We start from the raw sequence: 22,541 nt of genomic DNA, 5'->3' as shown, positions 1-22,541 counted from the left end.
AAGTATGCTCAGGAGCAAATAAAGTTTGACTAAATATGACCATGATGCCCTTCCACATCAAGTCAAAGGCCAAGATAATGTGTTGGAATGTACCTATATATTTGCCTGGGTCATCTGTATAGCTTCCCAGGTCTTGTTTGATCTGTCTTAGTTCTAAGAGGGAGAAGGGCTTAAGGACCCGGGTTGGTCCAAATTCTCCTCCAGTTTCAACTAAGGGACATACTCGAGCTGGCTTTTGTGGAGGGGGTGCTTCCGGATATGGGGACACGTTTGGACACAAGGAAGGAGCACCAGGCAACTCGGGAGCTGTGGGAGGTGAGCCTTCACGGGGGGTGGTGGGGGGGAGGGGTTCCTTCGCTTGGTTGTCTGTGCCTCACATCATTTGCCTAGTCGGCTCACTTTTAGGGCGTACAACAATCGCATACTTAAGACAGAGCTCCTTCATATCTCTCAGTCGGAAGAAAATTTGGACATAGGGGATCTCTGTCCATTCCCCTTGTCTTTCGCATCATAATTCTAGCTGCAGGAGGGTGTTGTAACTTAAACTCCAATCCTCTGGCCAGTGATCCTTGTCCCCCAGAGGGTACTGTGGCCACACAGTGGCACAAAAGAATTTTAAGCGACTTCTCCTTAGAGGATCAGCTCTGACAGCTTCCAGTCATCAAGGATGCATCTCAGTGGTGTCTGTTGGGAAGTGGATTGGTTATTTGCAACCTGAAAGACAGTCATTACAGAGAGGAAAAAAAAGAAAAAAAACTAATAGGTCTCCTTCCATTTCCATGGGTGGACTTCCTTAGGGATGAGTCTTTTTGAGACTTATCTTACCCAGTACTGTTGCAACCTGAGGGCCAGGCAGGGTCAGGGTGCAGATCCCCAGGCAAGCTGAGGCATGACAGCCTCCTGGAGATGCAGGTGGAACTCCCGAGAATTGGGTCCCTGGGCTGGTCGAGGCGTGACGACCTCCTAGGACCCCTGGACTGGTGGATCCGAGAGCAGGTTGCGGCGTGACAGCCTTTCAAGTACCAGATCCCCAGGCAGGTCGAGGCAGGTCGACCTCCTGAGATTCCCAGACTGGAGTTGGGTGTCCCCAAGGTCTCTAGCGTGACCAGTGCTGGGTAGGAGTGAGGGGTTGTGATTTTAACTCATTGTCAGTTTGTTCACCGCAGATGGGAATAGATTTCATGATGTAAAGCAATCCAAGCCTGTGCCCTGAGACCGGGAACCTGGTGAAACAGTCATAAGCCTTATCCTCTCACTGCTCTAAGGGAATGTAAGTCACTAATTTTCTCCCCTAGTCCTCCATAAGAGCAGGTTAGGGTGTCTCCAGTGGTAAACACTTCATTGTCATAGACCCACTCTAGGTAATAACTAATGACAAAGGAGTGGCCCTGGTAGGGGCATTAAAGTATTTTAATAACAGGCTGGGTGGAACAATGTTGCCTACAGGGGGCTGGGTCCTGGGTGTAGGAGTTAATAATTGGCTTAAGAACAAGTTGGTAAGAGGCAACAGACCAGGTGTTCTGTAAAAGTGGAATGGAGATTTGATCCTGGAGTATGTTTGTAACTTTAGGAGAAGGGTGGTAAGGGTTTGGGCCCAAACAGCCTGCAGGGCTTAACTCCCGAAGTGCCAAACATTATCCCTGGAAGCCCAGTTGCCTTTGAAAGGATGCCAACAGATGGACTTCTAGCAGGCACTGTGTGCCTTTCACCTGCCCTAGCGGGTTCACTGAGAGATGCTGTTGTTGCACATGTTGTAGGAAACGCTCTTTGGCCCAATAGCCCACCTATTGGAAGATGAAGGTCTGAATATCTAGAGGGACTGGATATTATACAGTATTTCCCTCCCAAGGGCCAGCTATTTTCTGGTTGTCCCTCCGGAAGATTGTAAAGGCAACATTGTGGGCCCGGATGGGGATCAGGAAAAGAGCTTGAAACAGGAGGGAAGAGGGCAGGACAGAACTTTTGAAAGAATGACATAGTGCAAGGGCATAACATAAACTGATTAAAATCAGTTGGGTCCAAGATGATAAGTCAAATTGAACTAAACCTTAATCCCCAATCTGTAAACTAAATGACACAGCCAGAGGTGGCAGGAGGGCTCCCAGACACCCTCAAAAGAAGAGTGGGTGGTTCCCCAGTGGTTGGGATGACCCTCCCACTCATTAGCATATGAATTCACCCAGCTCACAAAACCTAGCCCAACCACATTCCATGGCCTAAGCCCTTGCACTGTGCAATGGCCCACACCCTGCAGGGTGTACTTGTCTAAGAATCATAACAAATCCACCTCTTACCTATTGCTGTGTCTCTAACTGAATTTTTGCAATCAGTGATCAGAGCCTGAGCTTCATTAGGTCCTGAAGCCAGGCATCATGGGTTTTGGCTGGGCTCAAGTCCTGGGAGAGAGGAGCTGAAGAACAGGAGGAAAAAGCAGTGGGAAAAATGTCCCAAGGAATCCCCTTTATCAGTTCAGTTCAGTCACTCAGTTATGTCCGACTCTTTGCGACCCCATGGACTGCAGTATACCAGGCCTCCCTGTCAATCACCAACTCCCAGAGTCCACCCAGACTCATGTCCATTGAGTCGGAGATGCCATCCAGCCATCTCGTCCTCTCTCGTCCTCTTCTCCTCTTGCCTTCAATCTTTCCCAGCATCAGGGCCTTTTAAAATGAGTCAGCTTTTCCCATCAGGTGGCCAAAGTACTGGAGTCTCAGCTTCAACATCAGTCCTTCCAATGAACACTCAGGACTGATCTCCTTTAGGATGGATTGGTTTTATCTCCTTGCAGTCCAAGGGACTCTAAAGAGTCTTCTCCAACACCACAGTTCAAAAGCATCAATTCTTTGGTGCTCAGCTTTCTTTATAGTCCAACTCTCACATCCATACAAGACTACTGGAAAACCATAGCCTTGACTAGACAGACGTTTGTTGGCAAAGTAATGTTTCTGCTTTTTAATATGCTGTCTAGGTTGGTCATAACTTTCCTTCCAAGGAGTAAGTGTCTTTTAATTTCATGGCTGCAGTCAACATCTGCAGTGATATTGGAGCCAAAAAAAATAGTCAGCCACTGTTTCCACTGTTTCCCCATATATATGCCATGAAGTGATGGGACCGGATGCCATGATCTTAGTTTTCTGAATGTTGAGCTTTAAGCCAACTTCTTTACTCTCCTCTCCCTTCACTTTCATCAAGAGGCCCTTTACTTCTTCACTTCCTGCCATAAGGGTGGTGTCATCTGCATACCTGAGATTATTGTTATTTCTGCTTGCAATCTTGATTCTAGCTTGTATCCACATATATCTTATGGAAAAAAAAAACAGGCTGTGTGTGTGTATACATACGTATGTATAATGATAAAGTGAAATGAAAATCACTCAGTCATGTCCAGCTCTTTGTGACCCCATGGACTCTACAGTCCATGAAATTCTCCAGGCCAGAATACAGGAGGGGGTAGCCTTTCCCTTCGCCAGGAGATCTTCCCAACACAGGAATTGAGCCCATGTCTCCTGCATTGCAGATTCTTTACCAGCTAAGCCACTGTTGTAGCCACGCGTTCCAGGAAACAAACTCACTCAGAAGGACAATGCAGATAGTGGAGTGCAGTTTATTACACCGGCGGGCCCGAGGCAGAGTCTCCTCTTAGCCAAGGACCCCGACGAGCATTTGTGAAAATCTTTTATACCCCATGTGTACGTGTCTGAACCCACCACCCCAAATTCCTTGAGACTTACATAAACCAAGGAAAATACAGTCCCAATAACCCCACCATTCACGTGCTATGTGCTCATGTGCTCAAACAGTCAAACAATTAGCCAACAATCAATAAACCCGAGGTTACACTCCGATAGATACAGAAAAATTTATGGCCTGTCTGGAGGAAGGGGTGATAGTGTATGTTTTCTCTTAGGCGATGCGTAACCTAGATATGATCTTCAAGGTTCCCCTGTCTGGAGGGGGCCTTATCCTTCTGTTGTTGTTTTCATAGGCACTAAACACAGAGCTCAGAGTCTATTGGGAAGGTGGCTGAGCATGATCAGCATGAACAGGCCTAAGATGCAGTCCAGGCCCTATGAATTCCTTCTTCACTCTGACAGATCTTTAAAGGAAAGGTTTCGGGACTTCCTTGGTGGTCCGGTGGCTAAGACTTCATGCTACCAGTGCAGGGGGTGTGGGTTTGATCCCTAGTCAAGGAGGAAGATCCCACATGCCACAAGTAAGACCTGGCACTAATAAACAAATAAATATTATAAAATAAGTAACTAGAGGAAAGTTTCAAAAGAAAAGCAGCAACTACAGACCAGTGCCCATGAGAGATGGAACTCAGTAACTTCCCTGAGTTTGATAGCTTGGTCTCCCCTTTCTCCCTGTGTACACAAGTCCTTAGGATAGAAAGAGTCTGTGTGCCCACCTTCGCAAGCAGCAAAGAGGAAGTTGGTTTGATGTCCATCAGGGTTGGGGGCTTGTGAGAATATCCTCCCAAGGGTGAAGTGGGTGGTGGCAGCAGCTGAGGAAGAGTAAAGAGGAGGCAGGAGTGGAGAGGTTCCAGAGGAAAGCTACAGAATGCTGCGGGACCCCTAGCAGAGCCAGGGTGTGGTTTTAGAATGGCTTTCAGGCTGAAAAACTGGGGAGGAGAGCTCAATTCAGAAAAATGGGGAGGACATGATTTCCCTGGTGGTTCAGTGCTTAAGACTCTGCCTTCCAATGCAGGGGGCACAGGTTCGATCCCAGGTTGGGGAACTAACATACCACATGACGTGAGGTGAGACCTAAGATTTTTAAAAAATGGGGAGGATAGAGAAAAACAGAGCTTGAATCTGGTAAAAGAGCAAATTTAGAGTAAATGGGGATGATGAAAATTAGAGGAGATGGTAGGCTGGGAGGAATCTCAGAAGTCTTGGGTAAGAGAAAATGAAAAGAACCTAGACCATGATCCAGTAAATGAGTCACCACAGGTCATGGAAAGGTAGATAAAGTCAAGGTGGTCACAGAACAAAGGCCCAGGATTGGAAGGCCACTGGTCAGGACAGGAGGTTCGATGGAGAGGGGACCCGAGCCAAGGCCCAAATTGCTCAGTGAATTTGGGGCCTGTGTGTATGTGGAGGAATGAACCGGAGGCCAAGAAATGTGAAGATAAAGGTATTGGGAAAAAGAGAATTCCTTCATGATCTCGTGGTTGAGACTCTGCCCTTTCACTGTTGAGGGCCTCGGTTCCATCCCTGGTTGGGGAATTAAGATTCTAGAAGCCACGTGGTGTGGCTAAGAAACAAACAAACAAAACTCTGAAATGATCACTAAGAATGAGAGTGATGGGGAATTGGGAAGAGTTAACTAGTCAGGGTGGAAAGGCTTCCAGACAGAGGGAGGGTCCTAAGCCAGGGCCCAGAAGCCAGCAGGAGCATGGTGAGTTCTGGAACTCAGAGCCAGGGATCAGGGAGACCAGTCAGACCACAACAGACTATACTATGGGGTCTGCACTTATCCTCAAGGAGATGGTGACCTGCTCATTCATCCTCTTTGTCCCCTCTACTCATAACACAGGGTGTCTTAGGGCTAATCTTGAGATCTATTATCCACCTGCCCTCCTTTCTTTGGTGACCTCATCCATTCTCATTGCTGGCAACTCCCAAAATTTCATCTCCAGATTCAGTTTATACATGGCTGCAAAATGAAGGGGGAAGGGAACTGGCCAATGGACTTCACCGTTCAGGGTTTGGTTGTCAGCGTCACGCATTGGGAAACCAAGTTTTCTCTGATCTCTATCAAACAGTAGAAAGTCAACTTTCAACTAATTAAGTATGTACAGGTTGACTCTCAAATGGAAAATCAATTTATTAATTTATAGAAGCAGATCTACTTTATTTGTGCCCATTTGCGAACTTTAAAATGGTTATTGGTTTCTTTCTTGGTGGTGCTAACAGGAAAGAATCTGCCTGCCAAAGCAGGAGGTGCAAGAGAGCAGGGTGTGACTCCTGGGTCAGGGAGGTGGCCTTGGATAAAAATGGCAACCCACTCCAGTATTACTGCCTGGAAGATCCCATGGAGAGAGGAGACTGGCGGGCTATAGCATGTGGGGTTGCAAAGAGTTGGACACGGCTGAGTGACTGAGTGGGTGCTTGTGCGTGCACGTTCACACATGTAGACACACACATACAGAAGCAGATCAACTTTAGTTATTTGTGCCCATTTGCTAGTTTTAAAAAGATCATAGTTATCTTTCTTTTTTTTCATGTGGACCATTTTTTATTGTGAAGGCTTTATTGAATCTGTTACATTATTGCTTCTGTTTTATGTTTTGGTTTTTTGCCCTAGAGGCAGGTGGGTTACTAACTCCTGGACCAGGGATCAAACACACACACCCTGCATTGCAGGGGAAGTCTTAACCACCGGAACTTCAGGCAAGTCCCCACTGTTTTGATTCTGATTATAAAATTAATGCATGTTCATGTTGGAAATTTTCAAAAACTCAGAACATATGAAGAAGAAAATGGAAATCACCTGTAACACTGATAATAACACTTCACATCTATCAACAGCTGTGTGGATTTAATTTTAGCACTACTAGGATCATACAGTCAGAGAAGGCAGTGGTAACCCACTACAGTACTCTTCCCTGGAAAACCCCAAGGATGGAGGAGCCTGGTAGGCTGCAGTCCATGGGGTTGCTAACTGTCAGACACAACTGAGCGACTTCACTTTCACTTTTCACTTTCACGCATTGGAGAAGGAAATGGCAACCCACTCCAGTGTTCCTGCCTGGAGAATCCCAGGGACGGCAGAGCCTGGTGGGCTGCCGTCTATGGGGTCGCACAGAGTTGGACACGACTGAGGCGACTTAACAGCAGCAGCAGCAGCAGCAGCAGCACGATCATACAATATAAACTTTTGCATCTTACTTTTTCTTATTTTTATATTGTAAGCATTTGGGGGAAAAAAAATCTTTCAGTTCAGTTCAGTTCAGTCGCTCAGTCATGTCCGACTCTTTGCAACCCCATGAATCGCAACACACCAGGCCTCCCTGTCCATCACCAACTCCCGGAGTTCACTCAGACTCACGTCCATCAAGTCAGTGATGCCATCCAGCCATCTCATGCTCTGTCGTCCCCTTCTCCTGCCCCCAAACCCTCCCAGCATCAGAGTCTTTTCCAATGAGTCAACTCATCGCATGAGGTGGCCAAAGTACTGGAGTTTCAGCTTTAGCATCATTCCTTCAAAAGAGCACCCAGGACTGATCTCCTTGCACTCCAAGGGACTCTCAAGAGTCATCTCCAACACCACAGTTGAAAAGCATCAATTCTTTGGCGCTCAGCCTTCTTCACAGTCCAACTCTCACATCCATACATGACCACTGGAAAAACCATAGCCTTGACTAGATGGACCTTAGTCGGCAAAGTAATGTCTCTGCTTTTGAATATACTATCTAGGTTGGTCATAACTTTTCTTCCTGGGAGTAAGCGTCTTTTAATTTCATGGCTGCAGTCACCATCTGCAGTGATTTTGGAGCCCAAAAAAATAAAGTCGGATACTGTTTCCACTGTTTCCCCGTCTATCTCCCATGAAGTGATGGGACCAGATGCCATGATCTTCGTTTTCTGAATGTTGAGCTTTAAGCCAACTTTTTCGCTCTCCTCTTTCACTTTCATCAAGAGGCTTTTTAGCTCCTCTTCACTTTCTGCCATAAGGGTGGTGTCATCTGCATATCTGAGGTTATTGATATTTCTCCCGGCAATCTTGATTCCAGCTTGTGCTTCTTCCAGCCCAGCGTTTCTCATGATGTACTCTGCATATAAGTTAAATAAGCAGGGTGATAATATACAGCCTGATGTACTCCTTTTCCTATTTGGAACCAGTCTGTTGTTCCATGTCCAGTTCTAACTATTGCTTCCTGACCTGCATACAGGTTTCTCAAGAGGCAGGTTAGGTGGTCTGGTATTCCCATCTCTTGAAGAATTTTCCACAGTTTATTGTGATCCACACAGTCAAAGGCTTGGCATAGTCAATAAAGCAGAAATAGATGTTTTCTTGCTTTTTCGATGATCCAATGGATGTTGGCAATTTGATCTCTGGTTCCTCTGCCTTTTCTAAACCCAGCTTGAACATCAGGGAGTTCACGGTTCACATATTGTTGAAGCCTGGCTTGGAGAATTTTGAGCATTACTTTACTAGCATGTGAGATGAGTGCAATTGTGCAGTAGTTTGAGCATTCTTTGGCATTGCCTTTCTTTGGGATTGGAATGAAAACTGACCTTTTCCTCTTTTTTCAGTCTTTGCCGCTCAGCCCTCATCAGAGGAAGAACGGGGCGGGGGAGCCGGGCATGTGCCCCACTCACAGTTTCCTCTGAAAGCGGCCCCGGCTCCCCGGCCAGCCTTCCTCCCGGTGGCAGTCAGTTGATCATCTTCCTCTTAGTTAGGCTCTCATTTCTGGACATCCTTCTTGCCCCAGGCTGGCTGTGGCCCTGGGCACACCACTTTCCATGGAGCCCCGAGTGCCCGCTGCCCTGAGAAAGAACTTCTGCTCCCACCAGACCTCGGACACAAAGCCTCCTAGCTGTTGGTGTCATCAGAAAGTTATCCATTCGTTCAGTCAGTATTTACTGGGTCCTCACTGTGTGGCAGGGCGTGGGCCAGCCACTGGGCATACAGCTGTGAGGGGCAGGGAATCCCGCTTCCTCCAAGCTCCCGTGTCCCATCTGTGTCTTCAGGAAGCTCTTCCCCAAGCTGCTTCCAGATTCACTGAGCTGTCTGTCCACTCCTGCCTTGCCTTCTTCCTGAGGTGTTCAGGGTCAAGAGGTTCAAGGGGTTCCTTGTGGGGCTCGGGTTCTGCCAGGATGTCCAGAGGTTGTATCTCATGGGTCCTGGCCCCCAAAGGCCTTCCCTGACCCCAAGATAGCTCCCTGCCCCTCCCCACACTCTCCACATAGAACTGCTCGCTGACAGTGGAGGCCTTGTTCAGTGTCCTATTCCCGGGGCCTAGAACACCATGTGGGTGTTCCCTGTGCACCCCTGAGAGAGTGAGTGAGTGAGTGACTGGGTCTGCTTCATGGAGTCGCAAAAATTAAATGAGGCCATAAAAGGCATTGGTGAGTTGCTGGTAGGGTGGTCTGGAATCTGGGAGGGTCTGGGAGACGTCTTTTTTTTTTTCTTTAATATTTTAACATGCAGCCATATAAATATTTGGCTGCATCCAGTCTTGTGCTGCTTGGGCTTAATTGCCCTGCAGCATGTGGAATCTTCCCAGACCAGGGATCGAACCTGTGTCCATGCATTGCAAAGCAGATTCCCACCGCTGGGCCACCAGGAAAGGCCCTGGGGAGAAGTCATTTTGTCCAGCTTTGTCCTGCAGGCAGAATTGCTGGGGGACCTGGCCCCTTAGTTTCCTGGGTGGTCTGGACCTGATTCCCGCCCTTGTCTCCTCAGTCGGGCCCTACCCTGGACATGCCGGTGCCGTCCAGCTTCAACGACGTGGGCCAGGATGGGCAGCTGCGGAGTTTTGTTGGCTGGGTGTGGTATGAACGGGAGCTCACCCTGCCCCAGCGGTGGACGGAAGACCTGGGCACGAGAGTGGTTCTGAGGATCAGCAGCGCCCACTAGTATGCCATCATTGTCAGTGCAGCGGGTGGCAGGCAGAGCGGGTGTCCAGGCGCGGGGCAGGGTGGGGTATGGGCTGTCCTGGGGAGCCTGCTTCCAGCCACCACCTGACAGCCTGCCTCTGGGGCACATGTGGGGGCAGGGCACATTTAAGGCCCCAAGCTAGGGTTTGTGCCCTGGATGGCGGAGAGTGGTCTCGTCTATTTCCCTGGAGCCCCATTCTTCCACTCATGAGGTCGGTGGCAGCTGGCAGAACCCTCAGCCCACCCCACTCTGCCCGCTTCCCTCATCCTGCACTTGTGTGTAGGGGTATGCCGGAAATGGCCGGGCCCCACCCCCACTTGTCTCTCTGTATCTGCGGTGGGTGAATGGGGTCCACGTGGTCGAGCACGAGGGGGGCCATCTCCCCTTCGAGGCTGACATCAGCAAGCTGGTCCAGAGCAGGCCCCTGTCCTCTTGCCGCATCACCATCGCCATCAACAACACGCTGTCCCCCCACACCCTGCCGCCTGGGACCATCCTCTACAAGACAGACCCCTCCATGTGAGCAGCACCTTGCCCAGCCCCTGCCCCCACCCCCACTCCCCACCCTGCCCAGACGTCTTCCCACCAAGGGACAGGGTGGCTTCAGCAGAGGTGAGGCCCTGGCTCTTGGAGGCCAGGGAGACATCTGCGTTGAGATCGAAGGATTCGGGACAAGGCCACTGTCTCCTTGCTCCGTCCTAGGTACCCCAAGGGTTACTTTGTCCAGAACACAAAGTTTGACTTCTTCAACTACGTGGGACTGCATCAGTCTGTGGTCCTCTACACCACACCTAACACCTACATCGATGACATTACTGTCACCACTGATGTGGACCAAGACATTGGTGAGGCTCCTGCCAGGATCTGCCCTCAGCCAGGCCCAGAGTGGCTTGGTTCCCTGTTTGGAACGATCCCCTTGGAGACAGGCTTTCCCATCCCTCCTCAAGGTGCTCTCACCTGTAGGACCCCAGGTCACGTCCCCCCACCTTCTCTCTCATCTGATCTCTCCTGTAGGGCGGGTGAATTAAGGATTGTTGTCCAGGGCAGTGACCACTTCCAGCTGGAAGTTTGTCTTCTGGATGAGGAAGGCAAAGTCCTGGCCAAGAGGGCAGGGGTCCAGGGCCAGCTGCAGGTGCCCAGTGCCCACCTCTGGTGGACATACCTGATGCATGAGCACCCTGCCTACCTGTACTCGTTGGAGGTAATGGTGGTGAGGATTGGGCTGGGGGAGGCTGTTTGTCCCCATCCAGCAGCCCTAGCTTCAGCAGGCCTGGTCAGGTCAGCTTCCTGGTCCATTGGACTGAAGAGTCCCCAGCCTGATTTTTTCAGTCATTGGTGGGGTGGCTGAGTTGGAAGAGGCGGCCCCGGGGCAGTGTGGGCAAAAGTTTCTTCTTTCTCACAGCAGATGTAATTTCTGCCTCTCTCCACTTGCAGACCCAGAGGTGGGCCGCAGTGATTAGCCAGGGGCTGTCCTGGGAAGCTCAGGCTGCGTGGGGCTCAGGCCGGTTAGGCTGCCTCATGCTCAGTGCTCGGCTTTTGCAGGTGAAGGTGATGGCGCAGACGGCCGTGGGGCCCGTGTCTTCCTTCTACACCCTCCCGGTGGGGATCCGCACCGTGGCCGTCACCGAAAGCCAATTCCTCATCAATGGGAAGCCGTTCTATTTCCGAAGGGTCAACAAGCATGAGGATTCAGACGTGAGTAGGGGCTCCTGGGTCCCTGTTTCTCGCCATCTGCTTCCCCGCGGCCCCTGGAGTGGCTGAGGGCAGCTCAGAGCAAACCGCCCCAAACCACTGCCTGTCCTTGGCCTGGATAGCGGGCTGATGGGGTGACTCCGGCGGGCCCAGCTCTTGGAGGAAACGTGTCTGGGATGGGGCCGAGGGCAGGGGCTCACCCATCTCTGCTGTCCCCCAGATCCGAGGGAAGGGCTTTGACTGGCCGCTGCTGGTGAAGGACTTCAACCTGCTTCGCTGGCTGGGTGCCAACGCCTTCCGCACCAGCCACTACCCCTACGCGGAGGAGGTGCTGCAGCTCTGTGACCGCTACGGGATCGTGGTCATCGACGAGAGCCCCGGCGTGGGCATCGCGCTGGTGTGAGTGCCCGCTGCCTGCACTGCGCGGCCCCCCCAGCTCGGCAGCCTGTGCATGCGTGCTGTCGCTCAGTCATGTCTGACTCTGGGACTCCATGGACTGTAGCCCGGCAGGCTCCTCTGTCTATGGGATTCTCCAGGCCAGAATACGAGTGGGTTACCATTTCCTTCTTCAGGGGATCTTCCTAACCCAAGGATCCAACTTGCATTTCCTACATTGGGAGGCGGGTTCTTTACCACTGAGTCATCAGGGAAGCCCAGAGTTTCTACAAGAGGGAAAGAAAATCAGACTGACCTGCTCCCTCTCCTCCCTTGGCCCCCAGGGAGAGCTTCAGCAATGTGTCTCTGCAGCACCACCTGGAGGTGATGGAGGAAATGATCCGCAGGGACAAGAATCACCCGGCCGTTGTAATGTGGTCCGTGGCCAATGAGCCCGCTTCCTTCCTGAAACCGGCTGGTTACTACTTCAAGTGAGTGCTCCTGCCTTGCCTGGGCCGGGTCCCGGGTGAGACCGCAGCCTGCTGGCCCAGCTCAGCCTTGCCTGGGAGCCACTGGAGAGTGGCGGTGGGCCCTGCGGTGCGTGTGGGCGACTCCCAGCCCAGGTGCATCCATCCTTGGTCAATTCAGGGGACAAGGTACCCACCCACGCAGATCATGATTTCAGCCAAGTGTCTCCTTGACACCCCTGCAATGAAATGCAGAGTTAACCTACCTACTTATACATGCAACTTCAAATTAAAGAAAAAAGATAGTGACGTGGCCTGACATAAGGAAGAGACATTTGTCAAAGAATACATAAATGTGTGAGCCTGACTCTCCAGAAGGGCCGCTGAAGGAGTCAGGCGCTTGCACCTTCTGCGAAACTCCCTGAAAACACAGCTGCAGAAGCTGATGACAGGGCTGGAAAGCATAGCCTGCGACTCTGGTGCCACGAGCAGCATTTCCTTCTGTTCTGCCCTTTTCTGAGGCTCTGAGCCATGGTCAATAGAGTTCCAGTCAAATCCAAGCCCTGCTCTTATTTAGTCGCTAAGCCGTGTCCGACTCTCTGCGACCTCATAGCCCACCAGGCTCCTCTGTCCTTGGGATTTCCCAGGCAAGAATACGGAGTGGGTTGCTATTTCCTTCTCCAGGGGATCTTCCTGACCCAGGGATCAAGGCCGCGTCTTCGCTTGGCAGGCGGGTCTTCACCACTAAGCCACCTGGGTCTTTCCTTGATATTTATGCTGTTTCCGTTCCTGGGAAATTTAGTACATGTTAGAACTGCACAAAACCACTTTGCAATGGTTTTGAGTTCCCCTGTAAAGGGGCTTTAAGCTTTATAAAGCTGACTTACCTAGGCATATAATTATAAACAGATTTTACAAGCCGCGCATGTTCTAACTATCCTAAAGTTACGTTGTTAGACAGGACCAGGTCACCTGAAGTTCATTGCCCATTCACTGCATACCAGTAACTTCCCCCATCCTCCAGGCATTGCTGTGGGCAGACACCTCACACAGGGGCCATCTCCCCACAGTGGGCCAGCCTCCTGGCGTGTTCCTTGGTTCCTTCTCTTTCTTCCCATCCTGAAGTTGTAGCATAGCCGGGCGTGGAGAATTATTTCACTTACTGCGGAGGCAGCAGAGGCCATGGAAATACTCCCTAGGAGACACTGCCTGCATCCTCCTGTCCTGGATGGAGGCTCTGTGTAGTGGACCTTTCTGGGCAAAGACGAGCTCTGGACACACAGCTGGAGGTCGGGTTGGGCAAAAAGTTCGTTTGTGTTTTTTCATAACATTGTTCAAGAAATCGAATGAACTTTCTGGCCAAGCCAGTACTTGCCTATTTAAGTCTCTAGTGAGTGCCCAGTGCACAGCTTGCCTTCCAGGACACGCTCCCTAGTGATGTGTTGTATTAATACTCATCCTAACCTGCACAACATCCTAGTTTCGTTAGAGATGAGGAAACTTGCTTTTGGCAGCGCCCAGCTCAGAGATCTCAGCTGTGACTCTCATCTCTTGAGGATGGCCCCTCTGGGGGACGGGTCGGGAGCCAAGATCTGGGAAGGGAGGAAGACAGAATGATGTCAGGAAACATGATGTCTCGAGGAACATGTTTGCTTACCTGAAATGCTCTAGAAGGCAGTTAGGAGAGCCGTGTCGTGGGGGTGTTATGTCTGGGAAGATGGAAAGGAGGGGATTCAAGAGGGGTGCCTGAGGCCCTCCTCAGACTGACGGCACTGTGTCTTCTGCCCTCCGTGGACAGGATGCTGATTGCCCACACTAAAGCCTTGGACCCCTCCCGGCCCGTGACCTTTGTGACCAACACCAACTATGAAGCAGACCTGGGGGTGAGCCTGGGGGTCTCTGCACATCTTCCTTCCACCTGTCCTCTTGTCCTGCCCTGATGCTTGCTGAGATGAGCTGCTGGGAGGGACCACGAGCAGCCAGTCTGACTGTTTCCATAGATGGTCTTTGGGTTAAAGAGAACTGCCAGGGAGGGATTTGCCAGGCAGTGTAGTTTCTCGACACTAAGGAGGTCAGGCATAGGGAGGTCGAATTCCTTCTCAGTTCATTTTCAATTCATTGATATCTCTACACTTTGATTTAATTTTAAGCGCCCAAGTTTAATATGCTCAGAAAAGGGCAGAGGTTTAAGGAAGCTTAAAGTCATCATTGACTTGTGTTTCTCCAACTTGGCTGATTGTTGGAGCCACAAATGGAAGCTTTTTGAAAGTACAGAGGTCCAGATTTTGTGATTCTGATTTATAATGTCCAGGGTAGGAATCTGTGTTTAAAAAAAAACTCCTCAGTGATTCCAGGCATCAGTCAGCTTTGGGAACCACTGCTGTGATCCAGGGTCGGGGGGACTGAAAATTGAAGGGAGAGGCTCACCCAGCCGGTTGGACCCCATGGCTCCTCTCACGGTCCCTGGGCACAGCAGCCCCTCAGAAACTGTGTTGAGTTGTTGCACAAAAGCTGTAAAACAGGAACGAGAAGATGCTTCACTAGGGCACTGAGGCCAGTCCTAAGAAGTGCTCCAGAAAGGGAAATCCTCTCGAGAAAGGGAGGATAAGAAAACCCTGTTCAAGTGTAGGTGTGAGCACTGTCATTGTCACATGGACCCGATGGTTTGCAGCCCCAGTGATCCGGTGCCATCCCTTCAAAGGAACACGACTGTGGTGGAACACCAGCGGGGCACAGGCAGACCTGGGCGTCTCAAAGTCTCAGTGGCATCCCTTTCTGCTCTGGTGGGCAAGGGAGCCTGTGCTGGTGCCCCGAGAAGGTTGCCAGGCTCATCCGCTGGGATGTGTGAGCTGTGGTCACGTGCCCACCCAGAGGTGCCGCTTCCCAGCGGCATCTTTCTGCCCCAAGCTCAGAAGGGTGCTGCAGTCCCTTGGGAGAGATGGACAGCATGGGTCCCAGTGCAGACTCTGCAGGCGAGTGTGGGTTCAGGTGAGCTTTGCAGTCCACCGAGCAGCGCATTGCTCAGATTCACGGCGGTGCCGCCCCCAACCCGGGCTGCCCTCCTAGGAGGGAACTGTCCAGTCTCTTCAGGGCCCATGACAGTAGCTCAGAAAGGGGACTCAGGAGGCTCTGTGCGGAGAAAAACTGCCTTCGGCCCTCAGTTGGGCCAAGGGGATGACTAATGACAGGAGCGCAACCTAGAGATGAAGGAAGTCCAGCCTGGATGAGCTCCCCTGGGCCGGCGTGCCTGCGGCCAGCTCTGCCTCTCATCGCCTTCCCGGAGCCCAGCTGCAGCCAGGTCAGGGGTGCCGGCCCAGAACGAGAGGCTGGCTCCCTTCACTCGCTCCATTCAGGTCCCTTCTGATTGTACTTCCTGCCTGTGCGCATCTAACGCACTTTCCGCACTCTCTTCTTACCTCCTCTAGAAGCACCCCGAGTGTGAGTCCTCCACCCTCCTGGTTGGTGGACTCTCCCCATGCTCTTGCAGGCGCCGTACGTGGACGTGATCTGTGTGAACAGTTACTACTCCTGGTACCATGACTATGGGCACATGGAAGTGATTCAGCTGCAGTGGGCAACCCAGTTCGAGAACTGGTATAAGGCCTACCAGAAGCCGATGATTCAGAGCGAGTACGGAGCAGATGCCATTGAAGGGTTTCACGAGGTAAGTGCATCGAAGACGGGGGTTATTTTTTCCCTCTCTCGGACAGTGATGTCAGTCATCACTGCCCCAGGCTAGAGATCTGCCTCCTTCCCCCTCCCTCCCTTGTCCTGGCCACCTCCCACAGCTTACCAGGCTGGCCCTAAGCTGCCTCTCCACACGGCTGGCCCGGACTCAGCCTCTGTTCCATGTGCATGGTCCTCAGGTAGCCTCCCACAGGCTGCCCAAGTGGTCCCTGGAACAAATCCAAGCCTTTTCCTGTCCCTGGCTTCCCCTGACCCCACAAGACGAAGCTCTAATCTGTGCTCGGGGCTGTCCGTGCCCTCTGCCCTCTCCCAGGCCTTCAGTCCCGGATCCTGGTCTGTTCTGTTTGTTCAGCAAGCCCTTCTTAGCTCCACCATCACCAGCTAATGGAACTCAACTCTGCGCTCATGCTTCAGCTCAGGTGTCCACTCTTTGGGGAGGAGGACGCCACCTCGCTGGGCAGAGGTGAACACCGTGAGCTCCCACGGTCCCTGGTTCTCTCCGTGACCAGACCGGGGGCTCCAGGAGGGAGATTAAACGGTTTCCCTTGGCTTCCTAAGCACTCCGCAGTTGTATCTGCAGTGCATCCTGTATAATAGCATTTTAATCCTCCTCGTCGGGAAGGAGGACCCAAGCCAACAGGGGTTGGTTCTCTTGTCAGATGACTGCAGTGCTGCCTCCTCGCGCGTCAAAGACCAGCACCCCCCACACATTCCCATGAGATGAAAACGCAGACCTTATGCTCTGAGAACATCTCAAAGATCGTTATATCTCAGCACACGACAGACGTGAGCTCTTCTCCGGAGACTGAGTCCATAGATGTGGGCTCTGCTTTGCTCCCTCCTCACCTGGCAGGTCTCAGCTTCAGTGAAGCTTTCTGTGGCAAATCATGTATCTGATGAGGGGTTAATACCCAAAACACATAAAGAACTCATACAGTGCAATAGCAAAAAATCAAACAATCTGATTTTTAAAATGGGCAGAGGAACTAAGTAGACATATTTTCCAAAGAAGACACAGTTGGCCAGTACATATTTGAAGGTGTTCAACATCACTAGTCATAGGGAAATGCAAATCAAAACCCCAGTGAGATATCACCTCACACCTGTTAGAATGGCTACTATCAAAAAGATAAGAAATGAGTATTGGTAAAGATGCGGAGAATAGAGAACACTTGCTGGTGAGAATGCTTTTTGGTGTAGCCACTGTGGAAAACAGTATGGAGCTTTCTTAAGCAACTAAAAATAGAACCACCACATGGTCCGGCAGTTCTACGACTGGGTATTTATCCAAAGAAAACAAAAACACTAACTGAGAAAGATGTACCCTTATCTTCACTGTAGCATTATTTACAACAGCCAAGACATGGAAGCAAACTAAAATGTCCATCAGTGGGTGAATGGGTAAAGAAAACTTGGCATATAATAGGTTAGTCCACCATAAAAAAGAATGGAAGTTTGCTATGTGTAACACCATGGATAGAACTTAAGGGCATGATGCTAAACGAAATAAGTCAAAAAAGATAGATACTGTATGATCTCACTTATATGTGAGATCTAAAACAACAACAAATAACAAATGAACCAAAGAACTGAGTTCATGGGTACAGAGAATAGATTGGTGGTTGCCTCAGGGAGGGAGTGAGCAAAATTGGTGAAGGGAGCAAAAGGCACAGATTTCCAGTTATAAAATGAATAAACCCTGAGGGTGTAATGTACAGTATGCTGGCTACAGTTAAGAATACTGTATTGTATATTTGAAAGTAGCTAGGTAAGTGGCTCTTCAAAGTTCTCATCAGAAGAAAAAAAAGTGCTGTATACTTGTGTACGGTGATGGCTGTTAACTGGACTTATAGTGATCATTTTGCAATATATGCAAATATCAAGTCAATGCATGGTACACCTAAAATGATAGGTCAATTATACCTCATAAAAGAAATAATATACCTTTCAATAAATTATATTTTTAATTTATTTTTCAAAAAATTATATAAAAGATTCCATGGCTGTAACTTTTTTTAAAAGAAGAAAATAACACATGTTGGTGAGGATGTGGAGATTTGGGAACACTTGTGTACTGCTGGTGGATAAAAAGGTACAGTCACTGAGGAAAACAATTTGTTGGTTCCTCAAAAAGTGAAACATGTTACAATAGCCAGGACGTGGAAGCAACCTAGATGTCCATCAGCAGACGAATGGAAAAGAAAGCGGTGGTACATATACACAATGGAATATTACTCAGCTATTAAAAAGAATGCATTTGAGTGAGTTCTAATGAGGTGGATGAAACTGGAGCCTATTATACAGAGCGAAGTAAGTCAGAAAGAAAGACACCAATACAGTGTATTAACACATATCTATGGAATTTAGAAAGATGGTAATGATGACCATATATGTGAGACAGCCAAAGAGACACAGATGTAAAGAACAGACTTTTGGACTCTGTGGGAGAAGGCGAGGGTGGGATGACTTGAGGGACTAGCATTGAAATGTATATTATCATATGTGAAACAGATCGCCAGTCCAGGTTCGATGCATGAGACAGGGTGCTCAGGGCTGGTGCACTGGGATGACCCTGAGGGATGGGATGGGGAGGGAGGTTGTGGGGGGGGCGGGTTCAGGATGGGGGACACATGTACACCCATGGCTGATTCATGTGAATGTATGGCAAAAACCACTACAATATTGTAATTAGCCTCCAATTAAAATAAATTTTTTTTAAAAGTTAAAAAAAAGTAAAACATGGAATTACCGTATGATTCAGCAATTCCACTCCTAGGTATATACCTCAAATATTTCAAAACAGGTATTCAAGCAAGTACCAGTACTTGTTCACAACAGCACGATTCACAATAGCCAAAAGGTAAAAACTCAATACACAAAACATGGTATATCCATACAAAGGAATGAAGTGCTGATACATGCTACAACACGGATGAACCTTGAATAATTATGCTAAGTGAAAAATGCCAGACACAAAAGATCACATCCGTATGAGAGTTTCAGGACAGACAGATCCATAGAGACAGAAAGTAGGCTAGTGGTTGCCAGAGGCGAGAGGAGGGGGGCAGTGAGGAGTGACTGCTTAATGAGTACAATATCTCCTTTGTGGGTAATCAGAATGTTCTGCCACTAGATGAGGTGATGGATGCGCAACACTGCAAGCATGCCACATGTCACTGAGTGTACTCTTTAAAATGGTTACCTTTGTACCAGTCTTCCCCGAGGTCTTCCAAAATATGTGAAGAGGCCAGACTCATCTTATGAGGCCAGCACGACCCTGATACCAAAGCAGAAAGAAAAGACACTACCAGAAAACTACAGGTCAATACTCTGATGAATATTGATGCAAAAACTGTCAATAAAATACTAGCAGACTGGGACTTCCCTGGTGGTCTAGGGGGTAAGACTCTGAGCTCCTAATGTAGAGGGCCTGGGTTTGATCCCTGGTCAGGGAACTAGATCCCACGTGCTGCAACTAAAAAGATCTCGCATGCTGCAACTAAGACCCAGTGCAACCAAAAAAAGAAAAAATACTAGCAAACCAAAGTCAGAAGCATATTAAAAGGACCATTCACCATGAATCAAGTGGAATTTACATTCAGGATGCAGGGATGATTCAATTTATGCAAATCAGCCAATGTGATACATCACATTAATAGCATGAAAGAAAAAAATCATATAATCTCAATACATAAAAAGCATATGATAAATTTTTACTGCAAACAATCTGTTTCATCATGGAAAATCTACCAAAGCTCTAAGATCATGACTAAAACATTCAGGAATATAAAATTAGTAAAGAGAGGAAATGATTGAATATAAGAGCTCCCCTAGTATTTTCCTTACTCTGAGGAAGACTTTACTGAGATGCTTGCTTATACACCTCACTTAAGAATACTCTTTTTGCTTATAAATTTACCCAAGACAACTGGACTCTTGCTTTTTTCCCTCTTAAATTCTAGCTGGGTTAATGAAATATATTTTGCCTACAATTTTCTAACTTTAAATATTATAAGCATGATATAAGTCTATTGGTATTCATCTATTTTAGCATTTTAAATGTTCCCTTGGTATCTCTAATTTTCTTGAAGAGATCTCTGGTCTTTCCCGTTATATTGTTTTCTTCTATTTCTTTGCACTGATCATTGAGGAAGGCTTTCTTATCTCTCCTTGCTATTCTTAGGAACTCTGCATTCAAATGGGTATATCTTTCCTTTTCTCCTTTGTTTTTTGCTTCTCTTCTTTTCACAGCTATTTGTAAGGCCTCCTCAGAGAGCCATTTTGCTTTTTTTTTTGTAAAGTTGGGAGGGTCACAGCCTTGAGCCTAACAAGCAAGTAACAGGACACTCAGCAGATCAGAGCACATGTGTGAGACTTCCCTTTTATTTTATTTTTCCAATAGATAAGTTTCGGGACTCCCCTGGCAGTTCAGTGGTTAAGACTCTGTGCGTCCCATGCATGGTGCATGGGTTTGATCACTGGTCTGGGAATTAAGATCCCACATGCCACACACAGTGTGGGCAAAAAAAAATAGTAATAATAAAAGTTTAATAAAAAAGGTCAAGTTTCATTGTATTTTAAAGATATCACAAACAGGTCCTGGGAATCATTTGGCATCTTCTTGTTTCCATAGCTAGACAAGTCTTAGATCTTATTGACAGCCTAAAGACTAGTTGCTTTTTCATAGATAACATCCAGATTTTTCTGATATTCTTTTTTTTTTTTTTCATTTATTTGTCTGTGCCGGGTCTTAGGTCAGTATTCTACATGGGATCTTTCAACTTCACTGTGGCATGTGGGATCTAGTTCCCTGACCAGGGATAGAACCTGGGGCCCCTGCATTGGGAGGATGGAGTATTAGCCTGGACCACTAGGAAAGTCCCTGATATCCTGATTTTTTAACTGTGTGGCTTGTTGGATCAAAGCAGATAAATCTGATTTAAGGTCAATGCAAATCACTTTCAGGGTGTGAGATACCCATTAAGCAATCCCTGGCCTCATATGAGCCCTGCAGATTTTTCATCTAAAAAATTTCAGATTTCAACAAGACCTGCTCTCCAGAATAAGGACTCGAATGGGGAAGTGAGCACACACAGACACTGTCTTGTGATGGAAGCCCAGTGGAACACCCTTGATCACATGCTGTGTTGGGCTAGAGACTGTGTGAGCTGGAACTGGTTCCTCTCTGTTCCGCTGTTAACCCAAGTCCCTTCCTATTCCTTCCCAGGAGGCTGAGTTCTGTTCTGCTGTTGTCAGTCTGCAGGATCTCTCTGGGGCCCTTCACAATGACAGTGTGTCCCTCCAGAGTGAGGTCGATGTTTTCTGGAATGTCGACAGTTCGGTTGCTGAAAATAGTCTTCTCGTGGTAGATTCAGCAAAGAGCATCATAGCGTTTATTTTTTAAACAGTTTGTTAAAAATTTTTATTGTGGTATAGTTGATTTATAATGTCTCTAAACATCTTTATTGAGATATAATTCACATACATAATTCATCCATTTAAAGTATATAACTGAATGGACTTTAGTATATTCATGTATATGTACGACCGTCATTATGCCCAATCTCACAATATTTTCATCACCTCAAAAAGAAACTCTGTGTGCCTTTTAGTTATCTATCCTCTGCCCCTCCCAGTCAGCCCTAAGCCACCACTAATTTATTTTTTTGTCCAGATTTAGCTAATCTGGATGTTTTATATAAATTATGCAATATATGATATTTTGCCTCTCAATGTTTCTAAGTTAGATGTGTTTACCTGTAATTCTGCTTCATACCAAAATTCATCAGAATCCGTATTTTTCAAGATTAGCAGAACATTAGATTAGCAAACCCATAAATTTATTTTGTCCTCCCTTCCTGAAGAAAAGCCCAGAGACTTTATAAAACTATGTATTTATTTACTTATTTGGCTGTACCAAGTCTTAGTTGTAACATGCAGAATCTTAGATCTTATTGAAGCATGAAGGATCTTTTAGTTGAAGCATTTAGGATCTAGTTCCCTGACCAGGGATTGAGCCTGGGTCCCCTGCATTGGGAGCGCAGAGTCTTAGCCACTGGAGCACAAGGGAATTCCCTTTTGTGTTTTTTAACTGAAATGTCTGTTAACTGTTATCCTGTTCCTGTTTTAGGAAACAGCATGTTTTAGTGGCAGATAATTTATTTCTAGAGTTCTTTGAAAGGCTATTTTTTTCACTCTATGTTTATTTGATTGCCTTGGGTCTTAGTTGTGGCACGTGTAATATTCATTGAGGCAGGTGGGGAGCTTTTGTTGCAGCAGGTGAGCTCAGTAGCTGTGGCTCAGTAGTTGCCCTGAGGCCTGTGGGATCTTACTTCCCTGGCTAGAGATCAAACCCACATCCCCTTCATTGGAAAGCAGATTCTTAACCACTGACCACCACAGAAGTCCTTTTATTTCTTGAATTTTTATGTATGAACTCATTTAATCCTCACCACAATCACAGGTTCATGGATAGCAAGGAATTTTGCCCCAGGATGGGTCATACTCAAAATCTCATTCATACCCATTTTAAATGATGAGATATGGGACTTCTGAGCTGATGAGATTTAGATGAAAGTTTGAACTTGAGCTGATGCTGTAATGAGTTGAGACTATGGGGGATCTTGGGATGGAGTGAATGCACATTGCATGTGGGACAGACATAAATCTTTGAGAGCAAGACAGAATGTAGTAAACTGATTAATAATCCCT

The 22,541-nt window shown here is 48.1% G+C and overlaps 1 protein-coding gene across 1 annotated transcript; it reads left to right on the top strand.

Moving 5' to 3' along the window:
• The first annotated feature begins 906 nt into the window (after window positions 1-906).
• Window positions 907-16,904, top strand: LOC128043814 (beta-glucuronidase-like). The gene is given in 11 exon segments (XM_052636221.1): window positions 907-996; window positions 9,415-9,600; window positions 9,947-10,128; window positions 10,312-10,475; window positions 10,644-10,810; window positions 11,152-11,304; window positions 11,522-11,700; window positions 12,021-12,167; window positions 13,942-14,026; window positions 15,631-15,807; window positions 16,490-16,904. Coding segments are annotated over 11 exon segments (1,590 nt in total). The 3' UTR covers window positions 16,550-16,904.
• Window positions 16,905-22,541: the final 5,637 nt, after the last annotated feature.

The sequence above is a fragment of the Budorcas taxicolor genome, chromosome 2 (genome assembly GCF_023091745.1).
Source record: "Budorcas taxicolor isolate Tak-1 chromosome 2, Takin1.1, whole genome shotgun sequence".
NCBI classification, from domain to species: Eukaryota; Metazoa; Chordata; class Mammalia; order Artiodactyla; family Bovidae; genus Budorcas; species Budorcas taxicolor.
This window is presented reverse-complemented; position numbering and strand designations above follow the sequence as displayed.